Here is a 14,452-nt window from a genome sequence, read left to right as displayed (position 1 = left end):
GTGGAAGTAATAGGGTGGCTTTTGCAACTAAGAAAGCTTGACAAGTTCAAAAAATAGTATCTGTTAGCTATTGTAGACAACCTTTTGCAACTTTATGGAATCACCTATACTCAAAACCTAATGCCGTTAATTGCATATAAAACTAGACTCATATGACTTTCCAATGGCATAAGTGCCATGCCCAAGTTTCTTTTGTATTGAACCTAGTTATTTTTTTACATTTGGTGGATAAATAGACTCTGACCTGACTAATACAATTTTAGATAGAAACCTACTCTTATTTCATTGAAAAATTCTAGTAGGTTATAGTGTAAATCACTCAAAGTTCACTTCATGGGAGTTTGTCCACTCTGAATATAATTTTAAATCTTTAATAATCATAACTATGTGAATTTTATATCCCAACATAATAGCGATTTTTGCTTAATTGCTCAACCTAAAAATTGTAACTAATGTTTAAGGGAATACTATGATTTTGCGGACCGTTTTGAATAATTTAAGTTGTGATTTTAGGATTGTATCCTTTATAAAATTTATAATACATCAAATATATTTCTAATGCTTCAAAAATTATAACTTTTAGAGTTGTAGATGTTAAGATAATGTAATTTTGATAAGTTTTGCCTCTCTTCTCTCCCTTCTCTTTACTGTTCTTCCTCCATAGGAGAGAGATCTTGGCCTTAAACCAAAGTTTCCCTTTCTCTTACTTTGTTTTTACTTTTATTTAATAAAGTCTCTCTTAGTATATTCTAGTGAGAGTTTTCTTCTCTCCCAAGCTATCCCAGTGAGAGTTTTGTTTAGTTTTGTCATTTATTTTCTCAAATCTAAGAATTTCTTCTGATTTATATGTTAGATGTAAAATTTTTAGGTCTTCTCATCAAATCTCAATATCAGTTTTGAGTTTAAACCCGTTGGATAGCATATCTGAGGGAATAGACATGCACAAATATCTATGGAGCGGTTCATTCAATTGGTTAGATTTGATAGTTTATGATTCACAATGTGATCTTTTACATTTTATAATTCTATTAAATCTAATGATTTTTCAGATCAAATATATCTGTGACATGTTCAATGTATTTTCTGCCATTAGTGCAGATTACTTTGTCAAGCAAATCGTGCTGGATGATTTCTATCTAGCTTATTAATAATATTGACTTATGTTTTATAAAAAAAAAAAGATAATGTAATTTTGGTAAATACTAATAAATCTAGAAATCAATATTTGCAGTGATAGTGCTTCTATAACATGAGATGCAATTTGGGTAATTAGAATAAAAATCTAATCATAACTTCCTTGTTAAAGTTCTTAACCATCTGAATTAAGCTTCCAATAATTTTGGAGTTTGTATTTCTAAATATGTGGACCTCTTGAGACATTGGCAAATCCCCAAGACAATATGTTTACTTTATTATTCTAACTTGAATTATATGGTTGTTTCACCTTCTTGTGTCTTTCTTGAAATTGTTATTATTGATTACCCTTGCATTTCCTTGAAAGTTTTATTCATATGCTCACGCATACCTAATAAATTTGCATTTGAGCAATAAGTAATTATGCAAATAAAGTGTTACGACAAGTATATTGGGAGACACCTCTAGAGTAGAGGTGGCAATTTCTGACACGACCCGAAAATACGACACGAATCTAACACGAAATTATGGGTTTGGGTTGAAGTTTTGGGGGTTCGGGTCAGAATCGGGTCGAACCCGAAAAGAAAACATGTCAATTTCGGGTCAACCCGTGGTGACCTGATATGATCCAATATGACCCGTTTACAAATTAAAAATAATTTAATAAATATAAAAATTATTTTATCTAACTAAACTAAATCATTCTTTTTTTTCAAAGGCATTAATTACTTAATTCTAAATGAATTTATTTACCTTGTATGAAGTTAAAATTATTATATTTGGACAAATAATATAATTCGTTTTAATTTATTTTATATTTGGTTTGGAATAAAACACTTTTACGGTGTTTAATTTATTTTGGATTTGATTTGAAATTATTTATTTAAATTTTTATTACTTGATGATGTAATTAATTTTGTGAGAAATTGATTTTATTAGAATTTACAGTGATAAATTAATAAATTAAAATTAATTTTCGGGTCATTTCGGGTCGACCCGCCAACCCAAAATTTTCAGGTTCGTGTCAGATATACTGACCCATCACGGGTTGACGGGTCGGGTTCGGGTCAACAGATTTTTTGGCGGGTCGGGGCCAACCTGATTGGACCCGAATTGCCACCCCTACTCTAGAGCTTGTATAATATTTGATAGTAGGCTTGTTAGTAGTAGTCAAGGGTGGTGAGAAAGGTAATGGACTGGTGATAGATATGAAACCCACTTTGATATATTTTGTTTAATAAGGGTTGGAGATGTAACCTCAATATAAAGTGAAATAGTGGTGATAATATCAATAGTAACCTCAATATAAAGTGAAATAGTGGTGATAATATCAATAGAGTGTTGAGGTTAGTACAAGTCACGCATGCATCTTCAAAGTTATAAGGATAGTTAAATGCCAGTATTACTCCTATGCCCTTAATTGCAATACTTTTCTATTTGTGGTGAAGTTGATGCTACAGAATTAAAGCATTGTTACTCAAGTTGACGCTATTTATATATTATCATTTTTTTTTTGAAGGAAGGAAACTTTATTAATACTAAGTGCAAAATACAGGAAAACACCAACGACATCTGCTGACCTATCAAGTAGCCATACATGGCCTCTTGCAAAATCTAAACCTCCCGACCTCGAGCCTATCAACAGTGCATAATCCCCTACCATTCGCGGCAAGGATTGGAATGAGAGATATAAGTAAAAGTTACTAGAGCGGCTTCCCAGTGATGCCAGAGAATCAGCAACAGCATTCCTTTCTCGATGGGTATGTCGCCAGGACGATACCATAGTCGAGAGTTGCCGAATGCGACGAAGAAGTGGCCATAACGATGTCGGAGCACTCACAGCGCACTGCACCGCCTGGATAAGAATCATGGAATCACCCTCAACCACGAGTGGACCATAGCCAAAGATTTTACACAATTCTAACCCTGTACACAGTGCCCTGGCCTCAGCTTGCAAGGACGTCACATTTCGGTATGACTCTGAGAAAGCAAACACCACCCGACCTGCTGCATCTCTTAAGACCCCGCCACCCCCCGCCTGGGAGGGACTGGTAAAAGAACCATCAAAATTTAGTTTGGTAACTCCCACCAGTGGGCGATCCTAAAGAATATACCGTGTCTGGACGGAAAGGGAAAATTTACCTATACTATGAACGATCTCATGCCAACTACTTTCCAAAAACTTGCGTTGGCGGAATAGGAACTGTAAGACAAGTAAATCTCTGATATCCCCCAAGATCCACTCTGAGACGATATCCGCCGAGAGGACTTGCCCCTCATAGGTAAACAAACATCTCACCCTCCATATGTGCCACAAGATGACCACCGGTCCTACCCGTAGTACCTATCTCGAGATCCAGTATATCGAAGAAGTAAGTTACCAACATAAACACTGATCCCGAACACTGCTGCCATGAGAAGAAAAGCCAAATGGCAGTTCAAACCATTTTCAGACCGTCGTGGGGCCATCTCCCAGCGAGAAGACATGTTGTAGCGTCTCTAAGTGATTGCTATAACAAAAACAGCGTGATGGACCATGCACATTAAACTGGTAGAGAATATCCGAGAGAGGGAGCTTGGCATGCATGATATGCCATAGTAGGCAGGAGAACTTCAAAGGAAATCTCTTCACCCATATGTGCTTGAAGACCCAAGATGCCGCAGTACTTGGTGCAATAATAGGGATTATCGATCGAATACTGAAGTCCCCGGACAGCGTCCCAGACCAAAGCGGAACATCCCAACCACCATCCTGCCAGCAATCAAACTGTTCCTCAATTTTCTGAAGGACATCTCCTGGCAGCATGCTACCTAATTTCTCAAAGTCCCAGTTACCATGCACCCAGTAACTTGCCACCACCTCGGTGTTAGCCAGGTGTGGGAACCGCCATGCTAAAGGACCGTCGCTCAACCAATTATCCCACCAAAAATCCACCTGGCCTGCAACCACATCCCAGGTGAGATGCGGCTCTATCCAATCTCGAACCCACAACATTCTCCTCCATGTGCCCGACACAGTCGGCGTAAGTTGTACCTGATTCGGGTGACTACCCTTACAATACCACGCCTTCATGAAGTCTGATCACAGAGACCCACCTTTCCTAAACCTCTACCATAGCTTACCGGAGAATACCTACACCGTCATGTGGAGTGAGCAGAGAGCCAAGCCCCTATCCCCCTACTGCTGACATAGCCGCGACCATGATATCCAGTGACGTCTTTCTTTTCCATCCACGGCCCCCCAAAAGAAATTTTCCAGTAATTAATGGAGTCGATCAATCACTTCCTTAGGCGGAACCAGGATCGAGAGCAGATATACTGGCATTGACAGCAGGACAGAATTTATCAGGACTAGATGTCCGCCCAACGATAGTTATTTTGATGTCCAACCCCTTATCCGCCTTGCAACATTGTTCACTAGGTCCGAGAATAAGAGGCTAACCTTCCACCCAATAAATAAAGGGCACCCCAAATATCTAACTGGGAGTGCCTTAAACGAGTACCCTGTCTCCCTCACAATTAGAGCGCGCCTCGGCGAGGGGCACTTATTTGACGTCAGGAAGCAATTTTTGCTATTATTAATCAATTGGCCTGAACAAACTTGGTAGTCCTGTAGTACTCATATCAAGCACCGAATAGATCAAATGTCTCCACGAGAAAAAATAATAATGTCATTCGCGTATGCGAGATGTGTAATAGGGCTTGCCTGTCTAGCCACCAGAAAAGGTGTGAAGGCCGGTTCCTCCAGTAGCGCTAGATCTCGCGAAAGGACCTCTACTGCAATAATGAACAACGCCGGAGAAAGAGGATCCCCTTGTCTCACCCCACGAGTAGATTTGAAGAAACCACAAGGTTGTCCATTAACCAGTACGAAAAAGTGACAGTTAGATATTAAACGCCACACCATATCAATGAATGATTCCCCAAACCCGAATGCATGAAGAACTGATGTAAGAAATACCCAAGATACTTTATCGTAAGCCTTGACCATATCTAATTTAAATGCCACATTACCCCTACAGACCTTTCTATTTATTGCAAAAATCATCTCCTGTGCCAGCAAAATATTATCCGAAATTAATCTCCCTTTCACAAACGCTCTTTGCTGGGGAGAAATAATCCGGTGAAATATTCCCTCCAATCGAGCCGCCAACAGCTTTGAGATAATTTTATTGACAAAATTACACAGACTGATTGGGCGAAAGTCCGAAAATTGAGACGGGTTCACCACCTTGGGGATTAATGCCAGTAAGGTGGACGTATATCCCATTGGCAAGTGTGCCCCCACAAAGAAGTCTTGAACTGCTGAGACCACGTCATCCCCAACAATTTTCCACGAGACTGTAAAAAAGCTACCCGTGAAGCCATCTGGTCCAGGTGCCAAATCACCATCCATCGAGAAAACAACTTTTTTAACCTCCTCCACCCCTGGAACCCCTTGTAGCATCTCATTCTCCAGGTCCCCAACCAACCTAGGGATGATCCGTAACATGCTAGTGTTATCATTGTGATCCCAATTTACCGGTCCCGAAAAAATAGCAGAAAAGAACTGCTCCGCCAAGCCCTTTATTTGCTCGAAGTCCTCCTCCCATCCACCATCCTATTTTTTAATATGATGAATGAACAGACGGGCCCTCCTCTGTCACACCGTAGCATGGAAAAATTTGGTGTTGGCATCTATCTCCTTAAACTATCTGAGCTTCGCCTTCTGTTTCCAGAACTCCTGCTCCATGCATAACTCCCGTCTCAGTTTGGCTTGGACTTGATGTAAGAGACTCTGATTAAGCTCCGACAAATCTGCTTCCAGAGCCAATTCTCTCAACTTCACTGCCTCATCCGCATCCTTGACTCTGTCACTAATATTACCAAACACATCCCTGTTCCAAGCACTCAAGGCTGCCTTAACATTCTTCAACTTCCATAACAAACTTCGAATAGGGCGCCCCTGTACCGGCTGACCCCATGCTTCCTTAACCACACTCAAGAATTGATGACGCAAGCTCCACACATTCAGGAACCTGAAATTACGGGAAGGGTGTATCCCAATGTTTCTTGAGGAGATCAGTAGTGGGGAATGATCAGACATGGATCGATTTAGATGCATAACGGACATCGTGACTTTCAGATTATCCCAGACGAAATTAAGCAGAAGCCGATCCAACTGCTTCCACATACGAGCCTTCCCAAATCTATTATTACACCAGGTAAACTTAGATCCCGAGAACCCACGTCACACAACTCCGACGTGTCAAGAAACTGGATAAAATCCGCCGCCTCTGACGGGGCAAAAAGTCTACTCCCTTTTTCTCATCCGTCGCCAATATGACATTAAAGCCACATGCCATAAGTATAGGTAGGCCAGTTGAACATACTAAGGCCAGGTCCCTCCATAACTCAGCCCTATCCTCTTTAGTACAAGCCACATGAATGAGAACGGCAATAAACTCTTGACCCATGCATGGATGAGTCATTCGTAAGGCAATAAACTGTGAAGATTGTGCAACAATCTCAGCCGTAAAAGAAGAATCACAGAAGACCCTAATCCTGCCTTCTATATTTGCCGAGGTATGATGGAAATTTAGCTTTACACGTATATACTCCAAATGAGACAATTCTAGCAATGGCTCACATAATGCAACCAAAAACAACTCATGCAAACGACACAATTTATGTAACCTTGTTAGAATAGGCCGGTTACCCACCCCCCTAACATTCCAAAATAACGAGTTAATCATGTCAACAATAGCGAAGAATCTTGAGATGAAGAACCTGGCTTCTTGGAACAATGTGCAACTATTTGCTAGTCATCTCCCGATCTAAGCCCATCCAAGCGATTCCGAAGCGCCTCCATTGATTGCCTTACTGTGGATACCTTTCTCGATGACAGGTTCAGCCCATTCACCAAGATATCCTGCTACTGTGAGATCGCCGCAGCCACTCCTTCATCGGCTTCCAAACCAGCATCCGCACGCACCTCCACCGCCTTGACGCATACCAGGTCAACCAGCCTTTCAATCTCCTTCTCCGCCGCAACCTGGATAGCCTCCTCCACCAATTGTTCCTGCCCAATCCCAACAGAATTGTCTACCATCGCCACCATGGCCCCTTTCCTCTCCAGCCCGTCCACGCATGCTCGAAAGGCTGGAAACACCAAGGCAGTAGGGGAGCCTTTGCCCACCTCCGCCGCACGACCCTTCTTCACCTCCATTTGCCGATCAGTTCCAGTGATCATGGGCGGCAAAAATTGTAGCTTCTTCAAACTGGTGGTCTCCAACTCCACCCCAACAGGTTTCTGATTCAGATCCATATTACCTACCACCCCTGGTAGCGCGACAGCCCCAACGGCAGCGGCTTTCTCAGTTCGTATCACCTCCACCTGCTCGGCGTTAGCAGACTGTGACAACAGGGTTCCTTCCTCACCCTTTCCTTCTACATTCCCCGACGTCGAAACACCATTTGGTTGGTACGCCTGTACCATCCTTCTCTGCTATCCTTGCGCAGTCATTGACTTCAGCTCTAGGTTTTTAACCTTGCATTCAGCGTCATTGTGTCCCTGATGAAAGCAGCAACCACAATATTTTGGTAGATTTTCTGGAATCAGCAGCTGCCAGAAGCTAATCCTATCTCCCACCACAATCCAAATCCTACTTGGAAGCTTCTTCATCAGATCAACCTCACAGTAGACCCTAGCCACGTTTGGTCTCGAGCTCCTTGCAGTTGCAGCATCTACACAGAGTGGCCGACCCAAACAAGCCACAATGGGGAACAAGCACTCTTTGTGAAACAAATGAATTGGCAGCTTTGGAAGCACAAACCATACAGGTACCACGGATGTTTCTCTATCAACATGGAAATCGATGGACCATTTGAAAATCCTCATGGGGACCTCCTTAACGTACCAGATTCCTCTAGCCCACAAACAGTAATAATCATCTTCAGTTGTTAGCCGGATCAGTACATGCTTATGGTCCAGCAAGCCGAGAGAGAATTCAGCCTTTAGGTCCAGCGAATGAAAAAAATTTCTCAGATCTTCCATGAGCAGCCGCCCCTTTGAGAATTTACCCACCAAAGCATATTGAAAAGGAGTAGCAATGCACTCTATGTCCTCCATACAAAAGTTCACTGCCGGTTCCCCCTTATGCGTAGATGCAACGGCCTGCACCCGCGATATAGTAGACGTAGAAGATAACGAAGCGAAAGATTTTGATTGGAAACCCAAAGCCGACTTGGAGGAAACCACCTCCGCAAAGGACAAGCCGGCACCAGCATAGGTCATAGCAGGATGAGGTATTCCCTCCTCCGAAGAGAAGGGACGGCCAGCCATGGCGGCCAAGAACTTAGAAGCAAAAGTTGGAGAACCCTAATATTCTAAAAATAGAAAGTTACGGGAGAGAATAATTTTATAAAGGCTAGGTGAATCCCTACTTATTTTTTACTTGAGTTTGATACAGAATTATATATTATCATTTTTACTTTGTGTCATGGTAGAAAGAAAATGTACACACACATACATATACAATACACACACATAGATACATACATTTATGTGTGTGCGTGTGCATGTGCGTGCGTGTGCACTAGCGTACTTGGTGCATCACATGTTGCGTGAGGTTGCCCAGAAAGAGTTTGTACTTGGTTAAATATATATAGTTATCAAAAATCTTATTAACACAAAAGTTCTCTGAATACAGAGTCAATGGAAATAAGTTGAATATTTGAAACAATTGAACACTATTATTCTGTATGGTGTTAGAGAAACAGAGTCAGATGTATTCCAGATCTCAAAATCCAAGTGTACATGAGTAGCCTAGGATAAGAGATATCTACAAATCATATGAACCCATAGTACTCCTAATGCAACATTTGCAAATGCTTTTGATGCTTTTTCTGCCATTTCATTGCGATCGAAAAGTGTATTACATCATCGAAGGCCTTGTCGAGAAAACAAAGGTTAATGAGCATACAAAGATAATAGGTTTGGTGTATTGGAATCCTGCGCCTAGATGACCATGCATTTAATCATAGTAGCAATCCCTGATTAGAGCGATATATCCAGTGTATATGTGTGTGTCGATATATATAATGAAATTGACAAGCATCAAACAAAGACCATGATTTTCTAATTATTTTGTTAATTAATTCATAGTTGGAAAACATTATAAAAGAGGTGTGTCTTCCAACATAATTATTTTGTTAATTAATTCATAGTTGGAAAACATTATACCGCCTTGCAATCATCACTATTCCCATATACACAAAATCCAAGAAAATGGGTTCTAAAAAATTATAAATCTTTTAGTGGAAACTAAGCAAATTTTATTCCTTTAGCATTCTTCTTCACATTTTTATGATATCTAAGTTTCAAGGAGAAATATGCTTAAGAAGTCAATCATGTGTTATTCATACCGAATCATTTAAATGGGGTACTTTTTAGGTTGTTTTTCATTTTAGCAACATCTAAAGAATTACTAAATTTTCTCAAAGAGTTCTAAATATCTAATTTTGGCATCTAAGCCTTCAAGAGTACTTGATTTAGTCTATAAACTTTTGGGCATAAATTAGCCAAGTCTTAATATGCATAATCTTTTTTTTGAAGCATTAATATGCATAATCTTAATTAGTCATTATTCCCATGATTAAATTTCTTCTAAAATAAAAAACAAAAATAATAATTCAAACAATGATACTGCCCCAAATCAAATTCTGTACTGCTGCTACCGTTAGTACTGCTTAGGAACAACCCAAGCTCGTAGTAATGTGTGTCACATCTATATTAAAATAATTAGGTAGAAACAAGACTTTCTTGACAGCTTCTAAAATTTATCCACGTCACTGAGTTTAGAAACTTTATTTCTTGTTGATAAGTATATATTTTACGTGTTTTTAGTGTGTTTTATTAGTAAGTTTTGGTGTGCTTTATCTAGTTTTATAATTAATTAACTAGGGTTTTGGTAAAAATCTATTTTTTGTGGGTTAAATAGCAAAAATTGCATTTCTATGGATTTTAATGTAAAAACTTCATGTTTTTATAGGTTAATGATTCAATCATCAAAAGGATTGAATTGAGAAGAGAATTGGATGAGGTTTAAAGAAGACATGAAGTGCAAAACATTCAAATGAACAAATGCAAGTGAAGATAGTTTTGATACATCTTTGTATTTCAGCTATATCTTGAGGTACACACATCAGATTGAGGTGATTTTTCTACCATTTTGAATTTAAGAGATAGACTACATTTGGTATGAAGATATTGAAATCCAGTTCAATCATCTTCCTTGTCAAAAAGCCGAAATACAAAAGCACATGTGCATGGTCGAGTGCTGGAACTGAGCTCTAACTAGGTGATGGTATTTTGATCATATTGTGGTCCACAGAGCTCCAAATTGGATGATTCTTAAAGCATTGGAAAGCTAACTCAAGGGTTACAAATTTTATGTTTTTTCCAAGAGCTAGTTCGGCTTTTATCATTGAGGGAATAGCAGTAGAAATGGAGTCAAGTGCACAGAATTGAATGCATGACTTGGCAATACGTGGGTTGTAGTCGCGTATTCTCTAGTCGCGTATTGTAGCCTGATTTCTGCAAATTGCTCAGCCACTTGCTCTGCTTTCACACTACTTTCCAGCTCAACTCCAAATAAGAATTTTGGCTGCACATGATCTGGGAACCTTTTGGAAAAAAAAAAAGGACTTTATGTCTTATCCAAAAATCACCTTTTGACTCTCCTAACATGAGATTTTTTAGAATCATTTAGTGGAAGAAGAAGGGAGACTAGAGATTTTTTAGCTTTAGGAGCTTAGTTGTTAGTCTTGTTTTGTTCTCTCTAGCTAGAACTTTTGTGAGAACAATTGGAGACTTCATTGTACAACTTATTTGTTGAAGAAATAGAAGATCATTGGGAGCTTCTTCATTAATCTTGACTAAGCTTTCTTTATCTATCTTTTAATTGTGATTCAATATGTGTTCTTGCAATGAAGCCATTCTCTTTCTTGTTATATCTTATATGAGTAGCTAAATTTCTAGATCTAGGGAGTAGATGAACCTTATGGTTACATGATATGAAGTGAATATGATTTACACTTGTTACACCTCGTACTAACTTGTCTATTTATGCATGTTAATCACTTGTTTTTGCTTGATCACCAATAGCAAGCTCTTTGTTGTTATTATTCAATGAAAGTTGGTAATAATGATGAAACAACATGAATAGAGCTTGAGTAGTAGACTCATGAGAATAGAGGTACACTTAAGTGGATTAAACTTGCATTTCATGAAAGAAATAAGAGTAGATCTAGTTATTCACCATGAAAATAATGAAAACTAGTCTATTCTAGGCTATTTTATTATGAGAATGAGATTTGGTAATATTGAAAATGAATGCCTAGTTAAACAAGAGTTGTAACAAGAGGTAAATCTATTTATTTGTATCTTTTATGCCATAAGTGGAATCTATGTCCCTAGACTCAAGTATTTGGTGAATTTTCTCCATTGTTATCTTGCAAATATCTAGTTTTAGGTAGTAGCGATCACTACTTTTCTTGCTTAAAAAGATCATTAGTCTAAATAATAGAGTAAGTAAGGACCTGGTACTAGAGTAAGTAAGGACCTAGTACTTGCATAATTGCTCTCTGTGAGATCGACCCAATATTTGCCCTAAACTATTAATTTGACCTATATACTTGCAGTCAAAACGGGTATATTTCGGAACTAAACTTGTACTTATATAAAAAATCCATCACTTGTTTTCCAATATTTCAGTGAAGAATTAGTAGACTAATATCATATATTTCACACAAATAAGCACACGAAATTACTTGCAAAAAAATCAAGTTTATCAAAGCAAATACCAATAAAACATTAAAAGAGTGCATTTTGTCTATGAGTTGAGAGGAGTATTGAGGCTCTAATTAAGAGATGAAAAGAAAAGAGGAGCAAACGGTGGAAAGCGAAGAGAGATGACACCGAGTGTGGGTAGCACTGAATAGAATAACAGCTCTCAAAACTATTTTGATAGTCTAAAGACAATAATACCGTCTCTCACATGTAACACTCCATCCACCATATAGGGTATTATTGAAAATTAAGAATATTCTTATCCTCACATTAAAATAATTAGGTAATAGCCCCAAGCAGGCAACAATATCATCGATCAATCCAACGATACACAATTTTGAAAATCCCAAATTGGACATCTACAAAAGGTGTGTATAGGGACATCGGGTTCCTGTTTATAAGACCAACTCCTCTTTTATTCTTTTAGGATACACATATATATACACGCACACGTATATAGATATATGTATATATATATATATATGTAAGTATGTATATTTCATTTTTTATAATGCATACATACATACAGACACACACGTACATACATATTGAGCTTTAACTCAAAAGAGTTTATAATAATCTTTTTTTTTTCAAATGATCAAGAGTAAGAATCGATGAGAAATTGGAAGTTACATCTTGATGCATGTTATTATTGGATATAATTTTATTATACATACTTTTGGATTGTACTGAGTTGAGATGCAAACTTACATGGATTAAGTAGTATTTTATAAGATCTAGATTGAAGTTGCAACATATAAATTTTTGCGAATCATTTTAGCTTCCCAATGTAAACTTGTTGATCATTCCAAGTTAACTCGACTCTATAATTTAAGTGACTTGTTAAAAGAAAAAAGAGTTGCCCTAATGAGAGTTAACGGATGCTAAACCGAAACTTCTACACAAGGGGTAAGTTGGGGCGGCACAATATATATTAGAATGTGATAAATATTGATATCATAAATTTGACAAATGCAAGATTTTATAAAAGTTTTAGTTTGTAATTCACTTTATAGTGCATAAGATGCAAGATCAAAACAATATTAGATTTGATATTTAAATTCATTCACAAAAAAATAAATAAGTTATTACTTGCACCTTTTTTTGGTTTCTTTAAATCCATAATATTACTTCATTTTTTTTCTTTTCTTTTTCGACGATTAGGTATTTCTAACCGACTAGTTTCTTTTTGTTATAAGTACCTTTTTAGCAATAATTGAATGCACGTGAGGATTCGTATATGAAAATGTTTGCATATTTTCTTTTTATGTTTTGATTAGAGAGTGCTTTTTTTGATAAATTTTTATTAAGATCTTGAATTTGATTATTTGATATTCAAAAGGGAAGCACATATAAATCATTCATTGAACAATCTTTTTTAATATTTCGATGATAGTTAGGCATCATTATCATTCTAAAAAATTAGACTTATACAAGAAAGTCAAATGAAACTGCAATAAAGGATGTGGAGAAGGAAGAGAAAGATGAATGTTTACACTAACAAAATGATATCGTCATGACTCATGCGAGTAGTAATACAAACAAAAACTTATTCTTTTCTATGGATAAATATGTGTTTTAAGGGTTAGGGATATATGGAAAAGTTTATACTCATAAGCATTAGATATATACATTTGGACCTTTTTGGTAAAAATATTCACACTTATAGTTACGAACAATTACAATGTATAGATGTCTGTTACATATTAATTACACATTAGGATGGCAATAGGCCATAATTAGTGTGATTTATTTCTACTGCATTCTTTAGTTTTTACCAACCCACTTGTAAAGCCTTATCTAGTTCCATTAATTCAATTAGGAAAGGTAGGACACTCCTAAGAAAGATTATATCTAATATCAAATGTTTTTTTTTTAAAAAAAAAGATAATAAGCAGAGATAACATATCCTAAAATATTAGTTCTTCATATGTTTTGGGTCATAGAATTGTGTAAAAAATAAAGGACAACAATGACAGCTACAATAATTTAGGAAGGGAATTATTTTTATAAATTATCATAACTCAAGCTCCTGCACAATTTCTAGTAGTCAAAACAGAATATTAAATGAGAGATTCTTAAAGCATTACAAAAATAAGTAAACTTCATGTCATCTAGGGGAATATGTTTATTTTCCAATTAAATTAGAGGTTGGACAAATGTTAGATAAGCATGTACAAAATTCTAAAAAGACACATATTAGCAAAAAAGTAGAAAAATATTTTCAAATTTAGAAATTACTTTGTCCTTCTTAATCTTTATGACTCACAACAAAATACCTTTTTCACATCCTTTTGTGAAAGAATCTTGTTTGCAGCTGATTGTTGCATGATATTCAAAATTGAAGTGTAAGCTATATAACTTAACAATTTTCCTCTTTTTTTATGAACATAATACAAGAGTTAGACTTTATCACAAAGATCTAAATATTTTTCTTTCATTATAGTAGATAGGGATTTCAAATTGTGTTTGGTCCATATATGTGTA

At 37.2% G+C, this 14,452-nt stretch overlaps 1 protein-coding gene across 1 annotated transcript; it reads right to left on the bottom strand.

Annotated features, from left to right (window-relative positions):
* Positions 1–7,621: 7,621 nt before the first annotated feature.
* On the bottom strand, positions 7,622–8,458 carry LOC113780345. The gene has a single exon (XM_027326153.1). The coding sequence runs from the start codon at positions 8,456–8,458 to the stop codon at positions 7,622–7,624; it is 837 nt and encodes a 278-aa protein (XP_027181954.1).
* Between the last annotated feature and the right edge of the window lie 5,994 nt (positions 8,459–14,452).

The sequence above is a fragment of the Coffea eugenioides genome, chromosome 8 (assembly GCF_003713205.1).
Source record: "Coffea eugenioides isolate CCC68of chromosome 8, Ceug_1.0, whole genome shotgun sequence".
Lineage (NCBI taxonomy): Eukaryota > Viridiplantae > Streptophyta > Magnoliopsida > Gentianales > Rubiaceae > Coffea > Coffea eugenioides.
This window is presented reverse-complemented; position numbering and strand designations above follow the sequence as displayed.